General features: G+C 43.9%; 1 protein-coding gene across 3 annotated transcripts in view; it reads right to left on the reverse strand.

The window, feature by feature from the left end:
- sema6cb (semaphorin 6Cb) overlaps positions 1-14,983 on the reverse strand; it is a 270,038-nt gene that overhangs the window by 33,964 nt on the left and 221,091 nt on the right. For all 3 annotated transcript variants that reach the window (XM_088327668.1, XM_088327667.1, XM_088327669.1), the window contains 2 exons: positions 8,973-9,050; positions 2,020-2,078 (listed from right to left, as the gene is read on the reverse strand). In XM_088327668.1, the coding sequence (XP_088183794.1) occupies positions 2,020-2,078; positions 8,973-9,050 (137 nt within the window). The remainder of the gene's footprint in view (positions 1-2,019; positions 2,079-8,972; positions 9,051-14,983) is intronic.

Raw genomic sequence — 14,983 nt, forward strand, 5'->3', positions numbered from 1 at the left:
ATGATGACCGGTTTTAATCTCGACCACTTCTGCTCTCCCGTCCCGAATAACGATTCATTTCTGAACATTGATCTTGACCTACCCGCGTTTTTTTTCATCCTGGCTCGACAAAAGTGCAACCAATTAGGCCGGAGTAGATCAAGATGCGCTCTCACAGTTACTCTGGATCTCTTCCACTCTCACGCAAACCCCCCTCTTACTCTCGGAACGACTTTGTTGTCGCGCAAACGAGCGATGAAGAAAACGTAGGAAAGAATTGCCTCACTCAAGCGGGAAGATGAAAAGACGCTTCTCTTGACGGGATCACAGACGGCGGCGTAAACAATTGTTTCGCGTGCTCCCGTCATGCTAATGCGTCATGCTAATGTAGGGGCGGGCGTCGCCACAGGGGGTTTCGCTCCCGTGCCAAACCTGACGGGAACCGCGTCGGTTCTTCCTTTCAGCCGCCGAAAGACGTTCGTTAGGAATAATGGGCGTCTCGTCTGGAACCTTCTTCACGCCCGACTGACGACAAACCGATCGTCTGACAGCTTAACGCAATTAAGGGACAAACTACGAGATTCCGTCCGTCATTGTTCAGTACCGTATTTTCCCAACCATGAGGCGCATATATAAGTCTCAGATTTTCTTCAAATCATGCGGCGTCCCCTGTGTGTCATGCTAAGTGGCGGACGTAGACCGGCTCCAACTAAATGTCATGACCCCGGAACAGGATGAGAACCCAAATGCGTGACGTTTCTCACACAAGCCTTTTATTTTACGGGAAATGGGGAGTCATGCATGTTAGGCAGCGGTCTGGCGTGGAATGATAGGAAGCCAGAGGCCGACAGAATCGATACCAATTGCCGGAGTTGATATCGGACGGATGGGGTCAATACCGGACAGGACGGGACAGATAGGATTGATAACAAAACAGGATATCGAAATTAAACGGGACTTACTAGACAGGAACGAAACTGGGGATGAATTTTAAACAGGACAAAAATAGACGGGAACAATACCGGACAGGAAACACATGAGGTTTTTGAGTTTTTCCTTGCCCTCATGTTGGTTCCAGATCAGGGGGTGGTGTAGTAATAGTCTGAAAAAAATAGTCTGTGTAATAACCTGTGAAGCCCTTTGAGACTCTTTGTGATTTAGGGCTATACAAATAAAAATGACTTGACTTGACATTCAGGGAACCGGACAGAGTCAAAACCCACGTCTTGTGGGGCAGAGGTTCATTGACGAACTGACAAATGGGATAGTGAGAGCACTGAGTTTAAATAGAAGGGAAGCCAATCCTTCAATGAGTTGCAGCTGGCGCCACACGAGCGGGCCAATTGGGCGCCATGGCAACGTGACACTAAATGTGACCTCTATGAGTCTCCTGTGTGAACGCTACCATGTCCCGCTTGCACAGATGAGGACAAGTGCCGACACACGCGGTGCATTGTTTGCGAAAGTAGTCATGGATGCTAATGCCGTAGCGTATCTTGCTATTTGAAAGTTATCGGCTTGGTGCGTTCGTTTCATGAAACTGTGTCATTTTTCCATTTCAAGTCAAGTAATGTTTATTAATCATAAGGAGTCTCAAAGAGCTGCCCAGATCACAGACTATTGCAAACTACAGACTATTATGACAGCATACCCTGATCTAAAACCTACATGAGGGCAAAGAAAAACTCCAAAACCTCAAGTCAAGTCCTGTTTATTTGTTTGGCCCTTAATCAAAAGAAGTATCAAAGAGCTGCACAGACTACAGACCATTATTAGAGTATCCCCTGATCTAAAACCTACATGAGGGCAAGGAAAAACTCAAAAACCTCAACATGGGGAAAATGAAGAAACCTTGAAAAGTGACCGCACATGAGGTCATCCCCTTCCAAGATGACCAGGCTGCAACGGATATTGCATTTACAAACAATAAAAATAAAATAGAAAAATAAAGAAAAAATAATAATAAAAATCAAATCAAAAGGATGACCAGGTTGCAATGGATGTAACTTCAAAAAACAATAAATGATGCGGTTGACTTACCGTGACAGGTATTAAGATGAGGAAGAGCGGCGTTCTCCACATCCTGCTCGAAGGAGCCTCTGATTGGACACAAAAAAACACTCATCAGATGAAATTAGGTGAGATTAAAATAATCAGTAAACTGCTGACATTGTCAGGACCAGAACAGAGACAGGACCCACTCGCGCAACGTTTCTCACAGTTTTATTGGGAAGAAGGGAAAGGAGTGCACACACGATCCGGAGATCGCTGGTCGCGGGGGGCAGGCTCCTCAGACGCGGAAGTGGGACGAACGATGTCGGGAGCGTAAAAAACAGGTCAGTAGCCGAGATAGGAGAGCAAAAACGTGGTCGGGATCGTAAGCAAGTCGAAAACCAGGAGAGGAGAGTAGACGTGGTCGAGATCGAAAACGGATCGTTATTCGGGACGGTAGAACAGACGTGGTCGAGACCAAAACAGATCGTAGCGGGAGGCAAACAGGAGCAAAAAAAACGGGACAGGCGAAAAAGGGCTTGCCGTGTAAAAACAGAGGTTTGCAGACAGAATAACAAAAGGGGACCGACAGGACAGAGCATAAATACTGACAGGGAGCCAATCTGTCAACAAGCTGCAGGTGGCGCCACATAGACGGGGCCAATTGGGCGCCATGGCACCCGTGACACACGGGCGGGGCCGATTGGGCGCCATGGCAGCCGTGATAGACATCACCTTATTACCATGGAGGACCAATCGGGCTATATGTAGAAATAAGGTATAAATAAATAAATACAGAGACCCCTCGCTACTTCGCGCTTCAGGTATCACTGGTACACTCCTCGGCAGATTTTTAATTTATTGTCATTGATATCAAAGTATCGTGTATTGTATTTTAATAGACAGCGGGGACGGATTAGATAGGGTCCTCTGTGACGGGTGGGTCTGACCGTCTGTGTGCGCGACTGTGATAGGCTGGTGTACGCTGTCAGTCAAAAAATCAGTGTGAGCAGGGGCAGTCAACGTCTCAGAGTCAAAACAAGCTGGGTGTCATGAACCGGAACAGGATCAGGACCCAAATGCGTGACGTTTCTCACACAAGCCTTTTATTTTACGGGAAATGGGGAGTCATAAACGTTAGGCAGCAGTCTGGCGTGGAAGGATAGGAAGCCAGAGGTCAACGAGATCGATACCAATTGCCCGGGCAGATATCGGACAGATGGGTCGATACTGGACAGGAAGGGACACACTGGATTGATATTGAAACAGGATATCAAAATTAAACAGGACAAACTAGACGGGAACGAAAACTGGAGAGAATAATAAACAGGACAAGTCAAGTCAAGTCAAATTTACCTATATAGCCCTTAATCACAAAAATGTCTCAAAGGACTGCAGAGGATTACAATGACACAATGACCTGATCTTAAACCAACATGCGGGCAAGGAACAACTCAAAACCTCAGCGTGAGGACAAAAATAGACGGGAACGAAACCGGAAACAGACATAAAACAGGACAAAAATAAACGGGAACAATACCGGACAGGGAATACCAACAGGGAACAGGACCGAGTCAGAACCCACATCTTGCGGGGCAGAGGTTCGTTGACGGACTGACAAAGTATGAGAGAGCGTACTAAGCTTATATAGACGGAAAACCAATTAACGAGCCGCAGCTGCCCCCACACGGGCGGGGTTCAATTGGGCGCCACGGCAACCGTGATATTTTATTATCGTCATTTTTACTCCAGCCCCAATAAAACAACCATGACGATATTTCCCTGCCGAGACAGCCACTGAGAAGACGAAGACAAACGACATGGTAGCGCGCCGTCATTTTTGAGCAGGCATCCTGCTGCTGCTCGAGCCGCTGGAGGCAAAAGTTTGCAGGCAAAACTTTTTCTTTGTAATGTACGGTGACGGAGAGAAACGGTTTTCAGCTCGTGCACGACATAGAGACGTTTCCAGGCAGGGTGTGACACCCGTGTCGAAAAAATCCAAAGCCTGGAAGAAAATGCGTCACTTGTGTCACATCGTGTCAGGGTGCCGCACCTGACTCTTCGCGTCGCCCGCCTTCGTCACGTGATGCTATTTACGGTATTTCACATCAAGTCCAATACATGTTTGTTTTTATGACAGGGTGTACGCCTTGACGAATGTCCTCCAATCCACATCCATCCATCCATTATCTGCACCGCTTATCCTCAGTAGGGTCACGGGGGTGCTGGAGCCCATAAAAACATCTTCAACAGCAATTATGTGTTGTGTGCACGGTTGGGTAAGGTTACTTTAACTTGATTACTTTCAATTACTTTTTGGATTATAATAAAATGATGACTCACAACACGTGGTAAGCTTTCTCTCCTGGCTTTGATCTCTTTGATCTCCGGCAAAACTAACAAAATGCCACAGAAACAAAATGAAAATAAATGCAAAAAGCTTGCCAACATCATTTTTGCCATTCCAAGCCTGCACAAAATGTTGTCATTTTATTCATATTTAGTGTCTTTTATCAGCATATTTGGTATTGGAGTAATCCAAAAGTCATTGAAAGTAATCCATTTAAAGTAAACCTACCCAACCGCCCCAGCCATCGACCTGTTTTGCCCTGTTTCCTGCCCGATACCTGTTGCAGACCTCTTTTCTGGACCCGTTTCTGCTTTTGCTCCTCCGTCCCGGCCATCGACCTGTTTTTGCCCTGTTTCTTGCCTGATACATGTTGCCGACCTCTTTTCTGGACCTGTTACTGTTTTTGCTCCTCCGTACCGGCCATCGACCTGTTTTGCCCTGTTTCCTGCCTGATACCCGTTGCTGACCTGTTTTCTGGACCTGTTTCTGTTTTTGCTTCACCAACCCGGCCATCGACCTGTTTTGCCCTGTTTCCTGCCCGATACCTGTTGCCGACCTCTTTTCTGGACCTATTTCTGTTTTTGCTCCTCTGTCCTGGCCATCGACCTGTTTTGCCCTGTTTCCTACCTGATACCTGTTGCCGACCTCTTTTCTGGACCTGTTTCTGCTTTTGCTCCACCGCCCTAGCCATCAACCTGTTTTGCCCTGTTTCCTACCTGATACCTGTTGCCGACCTCTTTTCTGGACCTGTTTCTGCTTTTGCTCCACCGCCCCAGCCATCGACCTGTTATGCCCTGTTTCTTGCCTGATACCTGTTGCTGACCTCTTTTCTGGACCGGTTACTGTTTCTGCTCCTCTGTCCCCGCCATCGACCTGTTTTGCCCTGTTTCCTAGCTGATACCTGTTGCCGACCTCTTTTCTGGACCTGTTTCTGCTTTTGCTCCACCAACCCGGCCATCGACCTGTTTTGCCCTGTTTCCTGCCCGATACCTGTTGCCGACCTCTTTTCTGGACCCGTTTCTGTTTTTGCTCCTCTGTCCTGGCCATCGACTGTTTTGCCCTGTTTCCTACCTGATACCTGTTGCTGACCTGTTTTCTGGACCTGTTTCCATTTTTTCTCCTCCGTCCTGGCCATCGACCTGTTTTGCCCTGTTTCCTGCCTGATACCTGTTGCCGACCTCTTTTCTGGACCTGTTACTGTTTTTGCTCCTCCGTCCCGGCCATCGACCTGTTTTTGCCCTGTTTCCTGCCTGATACCTGTTGCCGACCTATTTTCTCGCTGTCAACGACGACCCTCGCTCGACACGGAAGTGCCACTTCCGCGTTCCTGCTATCTGCTAGCCGTGACCGACGATCATCGGATCGTGGATGCAAGCACTGTTCTTTTTCTTAATAAAAACTGAGTAAAACGAATGCAATTGGGTCCCGTCTCCGTTCCTGGTCCGTGACACAAAGATCTTTTGAAGAGAGAAAATATGAAGATCCAAAGCAGATGTGCTAATATTGGTAATATTGGGCGGCTGTAGCTCAGGAGGTAGAGCGATCGTTTTAGGATTAAGGGATCCCAGTTCGAATCCCGGCTTGTCCGTGTTACATGCCGAAGTGTCCTTGGGTAAGACACTGAACCCCCAATACCCCCAATAAGCAGGTTAGCAGCCTTACATGGCTGCACAGATCACGGCCGCTATTGGGAAATGTGAAGCACAATGTAAAGCGCTTTGGGAAGTCATTGACTTGAAAAGCGCTATAGAAATGCAGATCATTTCATTTTCATTTCATCAAATTCCAATCATCTCCTTTGCTGATATTCCGACATTTTCCAATTTCATTCCCTTTTGTTTCCTTTGTGTCATTGCTCCAGATTGCGGAATGTGAAGCCGGTGTTCTGGATCCGTTCTACCGCCCTGCTAAGGAACTGGTTCTTTGGCTCCTGAATCAAAAACCCCGGCGAGCCCCTCGGGAACGTCGCGTCGGAATGCCTTCTTTTCAGCACCAAACGGGGGCCTTCCACCAAGCCAGGAACTCCACCATGAGTGGAAACAACCTTGTCCGTCCTTGACAGGCAGCAAACCACTCCTGATCCCGCCCAATGTTCCCTCTAAGCTGCGTGCGTGCGCAATTGCGCACTACCCAGAGCTTTTATGCGCCCCAAAAAACTTATCCAGCTCACAAAAATCAGGACTACAAATTGCTAATTAAGAAGCGAATTAGGTCAAAGTTACAGTGCATGAAGGTAAAAAAACACGGGTTCCCCTGACGCTGTTTTCTACATGCAGTATTTTGAAGTCAATGTCGAAGTAGAACGAAGTTGAGTAAAGTTAGTAGAGTTTTTCGGGAACCGGCTTCTTCGGCTCGGCTCACTCAAAGGAACCGGTGTTGTGGAAAATAGACTTGCATTTGTAGAATAGAGTTGCATACATTTACTGTAGAAAGAAATGTAGAAAGACTTGCTTACAGTGTGACAGAATGTTGACATTATTTCGGGAAGGTCCTTGGGACCTTCAAGGACTCTCTGAGCAAACTGAGGCGAACAACATGTCCTAATAAGGGTACGACAGCATCCTTGTTGTTACTGAGGACTAAGGCCGCCTTTTGGGTTGTACTCAAACTGAAGCTATAAAAGCGTTGTTATGTCTAGAGTTCTCAGAGTTTCTTTGGGATGACGAAATAAAGAGCTCCCCCTCATGGCAAGCCCCGGTGTACTTTATTAAATCACGTAAGAAGACTTAAAAGATTATCGAACCTGCATTTTCTCCTACACCGGCTCTTTCGGGTCCTAAACGGCTCTTCGGGTTGTTTTTGCTTCTTTCATCCCAACATGACCAAATATGATGTAAAATTATGCAAAAAAATGACTTAAAGGAAGGGGGAATAGAACAAAATAGAAAAGAAATACCAAATTGAAAAAGTAGTGAAAAGCTGAGAAAAAAAGAAACAAAAGGAAGAGAAAAATGATGGAAAAATTCTGAAAAAAGCCAGAAAAAAAGAAAAGAAAGAAATGTAGGAAAAACAAAAGATACCAGAAAAAAAAAAAGAAATGGAAATCTTGTGAAAGAATAGTTGTAAAAACAAATGACGTTTGTAGGCCGTACAAGCTTTGCAATAATACAAGAGTCAATTCATTCAAAAGAGAAAAATAATTTTGCATTGCCGAAAACTCAGCAAAATGTAACGTGATGTCAAGTTTTGGACATTAGTTGCCACACTTGGGATTGCTGTTGCTCACTGTTGTTTCAAGCGTTGCTCACAGACTGTGTGAACCCTCAGACCCGTAAGGAAAATGACAGGGAACGTTGATCCCGCCCTTATCTTGCTCTCCGCTAAGCAGTGTTGGACGTGTTACTTTCAAAAAGGAATTAGTTCTACCAGTTTCTGAAACTCGTTAGAAAAAGTTACGGGACACCAGGGCAGGCAACTTTTCAGAGTTTCAGAAAACTCCTCTTTCCGCGATGCTTTTAATGTGTGTTTACGTTTTGGAGCGTCATGAATTTTGTTAGCTTCTTTTGAATCTTCTGGGCTGAGGTTTTGGCTTGATTCCTAACCACTTCTCGATTGAACTCCTTTTTCACCGATGCTTATCATGTACATTTACGTTTTGTAGCATCGTACATTTTGTTAGCTTCTTTTGAATCTTTCTTCTGGAGTTGAGGTTTTGGCTTGATTCCTAACCACTTCTCCATTTTTCTTGTTTTCTCTGTGCGTCTACTTTGGAAAATGATATGCAAATGCACAAACTTATAACGCTCGGGAAAGTCGCGAAGCAGGAAGTTATTCGATGCAGGCTTCTGATTGGCTGCCGAGTATGCAAATTGCCTTACGTTTACATTTTGTAGCGTCATAAATGTTGTTAGCTTCTTTTAAATCTTTCATCTGGCTTAATTCCTAACCACTTCTCCATTTTTCTTGTTTTCTCCGTGCGTCTACTTTGGAAAATGATATGCAAATGCACGACCTTATAACACTCGGGAAACTCCGGAAGCAGGAAGTTATTGGATGCGGGCTTCTGATTGGCTGCCGAGTATGCAAATTGCCTTACATTTACGTTTTGTAGCGTCATAAATGTTGTTAGCTTCTTTTGAATCTTTCAAGGTTTTGGGTTGATTCCTAACCACTTATGCATTTTTCTTGTTTTCTCTGTGCGTCTACTTTGGAAAATGATATGCAAATGCACGACCTTATAACACTCGGGAAAGTCCGGAAGCAGGAAGTTATTCGATTAGGGCTTCTGATTGGCTGACGAGTATGTAAATTGCCTTACCTTTACGTTTTGTAGCGTCATAAATGTTGTTAGCTTCTTTTGAATCTTTCAAGGTTTTGGGTTGATTCCTAACCACTTATGCATTTTTCTTGTTTTCTCTGTGCGTGAAGTTATTCGATGCAGGCTTCTGATTGGCTGCCGAGTATGCAAATTGCCAAACGAACCGAAATTCCGAACTTTCCAAACCGAACGAAGATTTCGAAATCAGAATAAAGCAAACGTTTGATTTGAAAATAAATCTTTCGTTTTTGTTTTTTTGAAAAAGTAGTCGGCCACCCGGGCGGAGACGTTGCGTAAGTTGTACGCCCGACGTAAAAGACGCAAGCCGTTTTTTCAGACACCGACAAAAAGTACATCGAGTTATGTAAAGTTGATTGTATTGTAAGAACTCACCTGAATCCAGACGTGGCGGCCACACATTTCCCAGCTCTCAGCCACACACAGTACGGGTCCCGCGAGGACAGGCAGCGTCTGAAAGGCAAGAAGTCCCATATTAAAGATAATATATGTAACTTCCAAAAATTACATTTGCTGACGCCATCTTCTGGCGGAAATCATCATCGCAGCTTATTTTGTTGCGCGTGCAAGTATGTGAAATTCTTAGACGCGCTCGAATAAACTGTTCCCTTTTCATCGTTTTCGGAGTATGGGTTGGCATATGGACTGTATTCGAAACATTATTTTCAACCGAATATTTATTACTGCGGTTTATATTAGTGGCAGGCCACATATTAATTTTCTGAGAGAGGCAAAAATCTAATCACAGGCCATAACTGGCCCCTGGGTTGGATTTTAGAAAGGGCTGATGTAGAGGAAAAGCGCCATCAAAGCATTCTTAGGTGCTTCTTAGGTCAAAATTTATGCCGTAGGGGCGCCACAGAATCAAGAACATTAACCAAAGCAGGATCAAAGTTGTTTGAGTGAGTCAAAAGACCCAGTGTACGAAGGGAAGGTTGCAGTTACCGTAGGTAATTGTTCTTTTAAAGCTAATGCCGTGATGCTTTGTATTGTCCTGTCTTTATCCGACTGCCCGGCTGGTGGTGATATGAAGGAGATGGACGATTTGAGATGAGTCAGCGGACCGGCATCCGGACCTGAAGCACGTCAACGCCTGCGTCAACGAGCCGTCAAGAGATGGGAAGCTGCGTCGGTAAGGATTTTTGGGATAAATTACCAAATGTTATCTAGTGTTCTATTTTATTGATGTTTACTATGTTTGTGAATTGTGATTCAATGCTAAATCTTTTCCACCCTGATCACCATGGAACGGGGATTACCACGTATGAGGCCCAATCTCAAGGTTTCTTTTTTCTTCACGCTGAGGTTTTGAGTTTTACCTTTTCCGCATGTTGGTTTCAGATCAGGGGGATGTTGTCATTGTACCGTATTTTCCGCACTATAGGGCGCACCGGGTAATAGAGCGCACCTCGAAAAAATAGTTTTTGGTCCTATTTTTGACATACATAAGACGCACCGGATTATAAGGCGCTAGAATGGGAACGTGGACAAAACAGTCAGATAGTTCAGTCCAACTTCTTACCCCCTTAACATTCCCAAAGCTTGCAAAGACGCAAATACGTGTCGAGAACACGTGCGGATGCGGTGTCCGTACGATGTCACTCAAATGCATCGTTCCAAATATCATTCGGAAGGTTCAAGTCTTGGGATTCAAGAAATGCCAACCATTCCTTAGTTTCTATTTTCTTTTTCGCTCGCAACTTTACTGTGCATATGACAATAAACACTTGGAATTGAGTTGAATTTATAAATAGACACTCCATTCCATCCATTATCTGCACCGCTTATCACAGAAACATCGAGTTCAGTCTGAAACAAGATATATAGCCGGAGTAGCTCACCGAAGTCGTTGTGTTTACATAATGTGCAGCCCTGGTCCTCTTATATCCGTGAGTTTCGTCAATCCAGGAGAATAAAATACTTACAAATACAAAATAGTAAAAAAATGCTTTCTGTATGCCGTGAGCCACATGCTATACGCATTCATCTTTTTCGGCCAATTGCAGGCTTTGTTTTGCCGCTTAAGCCAATGCCAGCCTGTAAATGATAAAAAGGATCCTCCCCTTGACCTCCGAATAACTTTAGCCAATAGTGATCGATTCAAATGATGATTGACACATTGGTTAGCCATTGAAACGCCGGTAAATAAATCCCAGCATACACCGCGGACTACTACACGTTCGGGGGGAAATCGAGTCGGCGGCTGCTGCATTAGTTGCAAGACTTTGCGACTTACCGGTAATATTGATCCATAAATAAGGCGCACTGTATTATAAGGCGCATGGTCAGCTTTTGAAAAAAATAAAGGCTTTTAGGTGCGCCTTATAGTGCGGAAAATACGGTAATCCTGTGCAGTCCTTTGAGACATTTTTGTGATTAAGGGCGTCACAAATAAATGGGACTTGACTTGAATCAAAGGTTTTGGGTTGCACATTTTTATACAGTGAGAAACATGGTCAACCCTCACTTATCAATACATATTATTGTCAGGTTCTGGACGGTTGCCATGGCGCCCAGCCGGCACCGCCCCTTGACATCTGTTAACTCCCATTTTCTGATTACTCCTGTGGGCACTGTTTTTGAACTGCGCTTGGCCAGATCGTTGTTGAAAACTGATTTATGCATGGTTATACTTGTTGGAGAGTTCTGTTTAATTCTGGAAATGCCTAGTTTATAGTTTTGCCTGTGTTTGAGCCGTTTTTTGGTCTGGTCCGTTTGTGTTTCGGACAACTTTTCTTTCTCAATTAAAGTGTGAGGACGTCTACGCAAATGAGTTCCTACTTCCTGCTTCCCGATCCGTTTCATGACAATTATAGTTTTTGCCAATATACGGTATGTTCTAATCGGAGCCGTACAAGCGATCTGGCATTCTCAATGCACATTTTAGAAGTCAATGACTCGTGTCTTGGCTCTGCAGCCAACTTGCACAGCTTAAGTAGGACTCGCTTGCATGCGTTTTGACTATCGCGCCCCCCCCCCCCCCCCCCCCCGATAATCCTATCCGAAAAACACAGCTTTACTCCCCCTCCCATTCATCATGTCCAGGGTTGGGTAGGGTTACTTTAACTGGATTACTTTCAATGCCTTTTGGATTACTCCAATAGCAAATATGCTAATAAAAGACAAAAGAAACTCAATATAACCCTGGTCATGGGAAGACGATTTAAGTTGGGGGGAGATTCCCAGACCAAGGGAATCACTTTGTATCCTGAAACGCCTTTGTAACGTGAGGCAATAGTTTCCCGATCAGGTACTTTGTATGTAACCTGAAACCTTTGTATGGTGAGCAGGGTTGGGTAGGGTTACTTTAACTGGATTACTTTCAATGACTTTTGGATGACTCCAATACCAAATATGCTAATAAAAGACAAAAGAAACTAAATAGGAATAAAATGACTCCATTTTGTGCAGGCTTGGGGAGTAACGGAACACACGGAACGGCCAAAATGATGTCGGCAAGCTGTTTGGATTTATTTTCATTTTGTTTCTGTCGCATTTTATGTTCGTTTTGCCGGAGATCAAAGAGATCAAAGCCAGGGGAGAAAGCTTACCACGTTTCGTGAGCAGTGTTCCTTCTAAGCTGCGTATGTGCGCAATTGCGCACAACCCAGAGCTTTTCCGCGCACAAGAAAATCTAGCCAGCTCACAAAAATCAGGGCTCAAAATTACTAATTAAGAAGCGACTTAAGTCAAAGTTACAGTGCATGAAGGTAAAATACACGGGTTCCCCCGACGTTGTGTCCTAAATGCGGTATTTTGAAATTGAGACGAAGTAGAACGAAGTTGAGGAAAGTCAGTAGAGTTTTTCGAGGACCGGCTTCTTTGGCTCGGCTCACTAAAAAGAACCGGCTCTTTCGGGTCCCAAATGGCTCTTCAGGTTGTTTTTGCTTCTTTCATCCCGATATGACCAAATATTATGTAAAATGATGCACAAAATGACTTAAAGGTAGAGGGAATAGAACAAAAAAGAAAAAAAGTACCAAAATGAAAAAGTAGCGAAAAGCTGAGAAAAAAAGAAACAGAAGGAAGAGAAAACATCCAGAAAAAAATCTGAAAAAAATCCAGAAAAAATGAAACATAGGAAAAAAGTAAATAGAGAACAAAAAGAAAAAAGTAAGAGCTCGGAAAAAATAAACACAATGAGATTTTTTTTAAAGGAATTAAAAAAAAACTAGGAAAAAACACGGAAAAAAGAAGAAAAAGTTTGTGTTGCATTCAAATCATTTCCAATGATACCAAGTCAATCTTGTTGCCAACATTGTACTTCCACTAAAAAAATGTAATTAAATACAGTTGTGTATGGTGCAACCGACTCAATAAGCCCCCCAAAATGTTAATATTATGCGACAAAATTTATCAGGAAATAAAAAGAAATGGATATCTTGTGGAAGAATTGTAAGAACAAACGATATTTGTCGGCCGTACAACCTTTGCAATGGTACATGAGTCAATTCATTCAAAAGAAAAAAATAATTTTGCATTGCCGGAAACTCAGAAAAATGTAACTTGATGTCAAGTTTTGGACATCTTTGATCATGACTTAGTGCCACACTTGGGATTGCCGTTGCTCACTGTTGTTTCAAGCGTTGCTCACCGACTTTGTGTGAACGCTCAGACCCGTTAGGAAAATGACAGGGAACATTGGTTGTGTGTCACCATTTGATTCCTATTTAGTTTATTTTGTCTTATATGAGCATATTTGGTATTGGTGTAATCCAAAAGTCATTGAAAGTAATCCAGTTAAAGTAACTCTACCCAACCCTGATCATGTCCCCCAACATTGGCTCCCAGTCAATCAGCTGGATCCAATCGAGCGGCGAACGTGTAAGTGCTACCCAGACGTTAGCATGCGATGGGAATTGCTCGATTCCCGAAAGGAGGAGAGATCCTTCCTCTCACTTTACACTCTGCGGGGGAGATTGGGGAGGGGGTTCAACAGGGGGCTTGGAAGGGGTGACCGAGTTGAACATTCCTACCCCAAAAATAGAAATCCATGCTGGGAACACGGAGGGCAGAAAAGGGAAAATAAAACGAGCGTAAACACTGTAGAGCGCAAGTGTCGAACAGGCGGCCCGCGGGCCAAATCAGGCCCGCTAAGGGATTGAATCCGGCCGGCGAGACTACACTCAGAGAAGCGCAAGAGAAAAACAAGCTCCAGGTTGATATAAGTCAACTTGATGTTGCCAAAGCCAGGTGCCTCGGACAAAGACACTGTACTTGTATTTATTTCTCTCTCTCTCTTTCTTTTCCACCCTTTTTCTCCCACTCTCTGTCTCTGTCTCTTTCACTCTCTGTGTCTCTCTTTTTCTCTACCTTTGTTGCTCTTTGTCTCTTTCTCTCTCTGTGTCTTTTTAACTTCTTTTGCTCTAACTTCCTTTTTTCCTTTTCTCTCTTTTTTTCTTTCTTCCTACCCTTTATGCATTCTTTTCTCTTTTCTCTCCTTCTGTCTTTCTATTTCTCTTTGGATTTCTTTCTTCCTCTCCCTTTCTTTTCCCCCTCTCACACGACTTTTTATCTCTCTTGTTTCTCACGCTATCTCCCTCTCTCTTTTTCTTTCTTTCCCCTCCCCCTTTCTCTTATTTCTTTATCCCTCTTTTTCTTTCTCTTTAATCTACTAGTCCGACCCCAAATGTTTGTTCTATCGTGTGGTTAAAATGAGTTTGACACCCCTGCTGTAGAGCATTGGGTTGTTTCCTTAATGAGGCTTAAAGATTGTACTGTGTAATGTGTTTTGATGCAATGCCGCAAACATCCATCCATCCATTATCTTTAGGTCTGTGGGGGAGAATGTGGCGCAACGTTGCTGACTACTGTAAATTCCGCACTATAAGCCGCTATTTTTCCCCCAAACTTTCAACCCTGCGGCTTATTCAGTGATGCGGCCAATTTATGCAATTTTTCTAACGGCCGCGAGCGGCGCTCGAGTGTTGCTACCATGAACTGCCCTGTCAAAGCTATATTATTATTATTATTAAAGCTTTGAAAACCGTCTCGGTGTACTGTCTTTCTTTGTAAATATGTGTAACCCATGTATAATATGTATTTGCAACTGTATATTTTTGTAATGTATTTATTTGTATTTATTTGAGACACTTATTCTGAATTAAAAAGAGGGGCGGAGCAAACGCGGGCTGACAGGAAGTGGAGTAAAATTGAGATCTGTTTGTTGTCACGGCGGACAATAGTGGATATATATTTTTCCCGCCCTTACCTTTGGAAATATACACTTTTTTTCCTTGGATTACTTTCAACGGGTACCCGGACTCTGCAGGTCTGCATCAAACCTTAAGTACCGGTATCATTTTCCGTTCATTTCGCCGGCTGTGATGTTTGGACTGTGGACTTTAATGAAGGACATTTAGTTTCAATCGTGGGACTTGAAGTCG

This window comes from Urocampus carinirostris, chromosome 2 (assembly GCF_059441175.1).
Source record: "Urocampus carinirostris isolate Australia breed hairy pipefish chromosome 2, RoL_Ucar_1.0, whole genome shotgun sequence".
NCBI lineage: Eukaryota > Metazoa > Chordata > Actinopteri > Syngnathiformes > Syngnathidae > Urocampus > Urocampus carinirostris.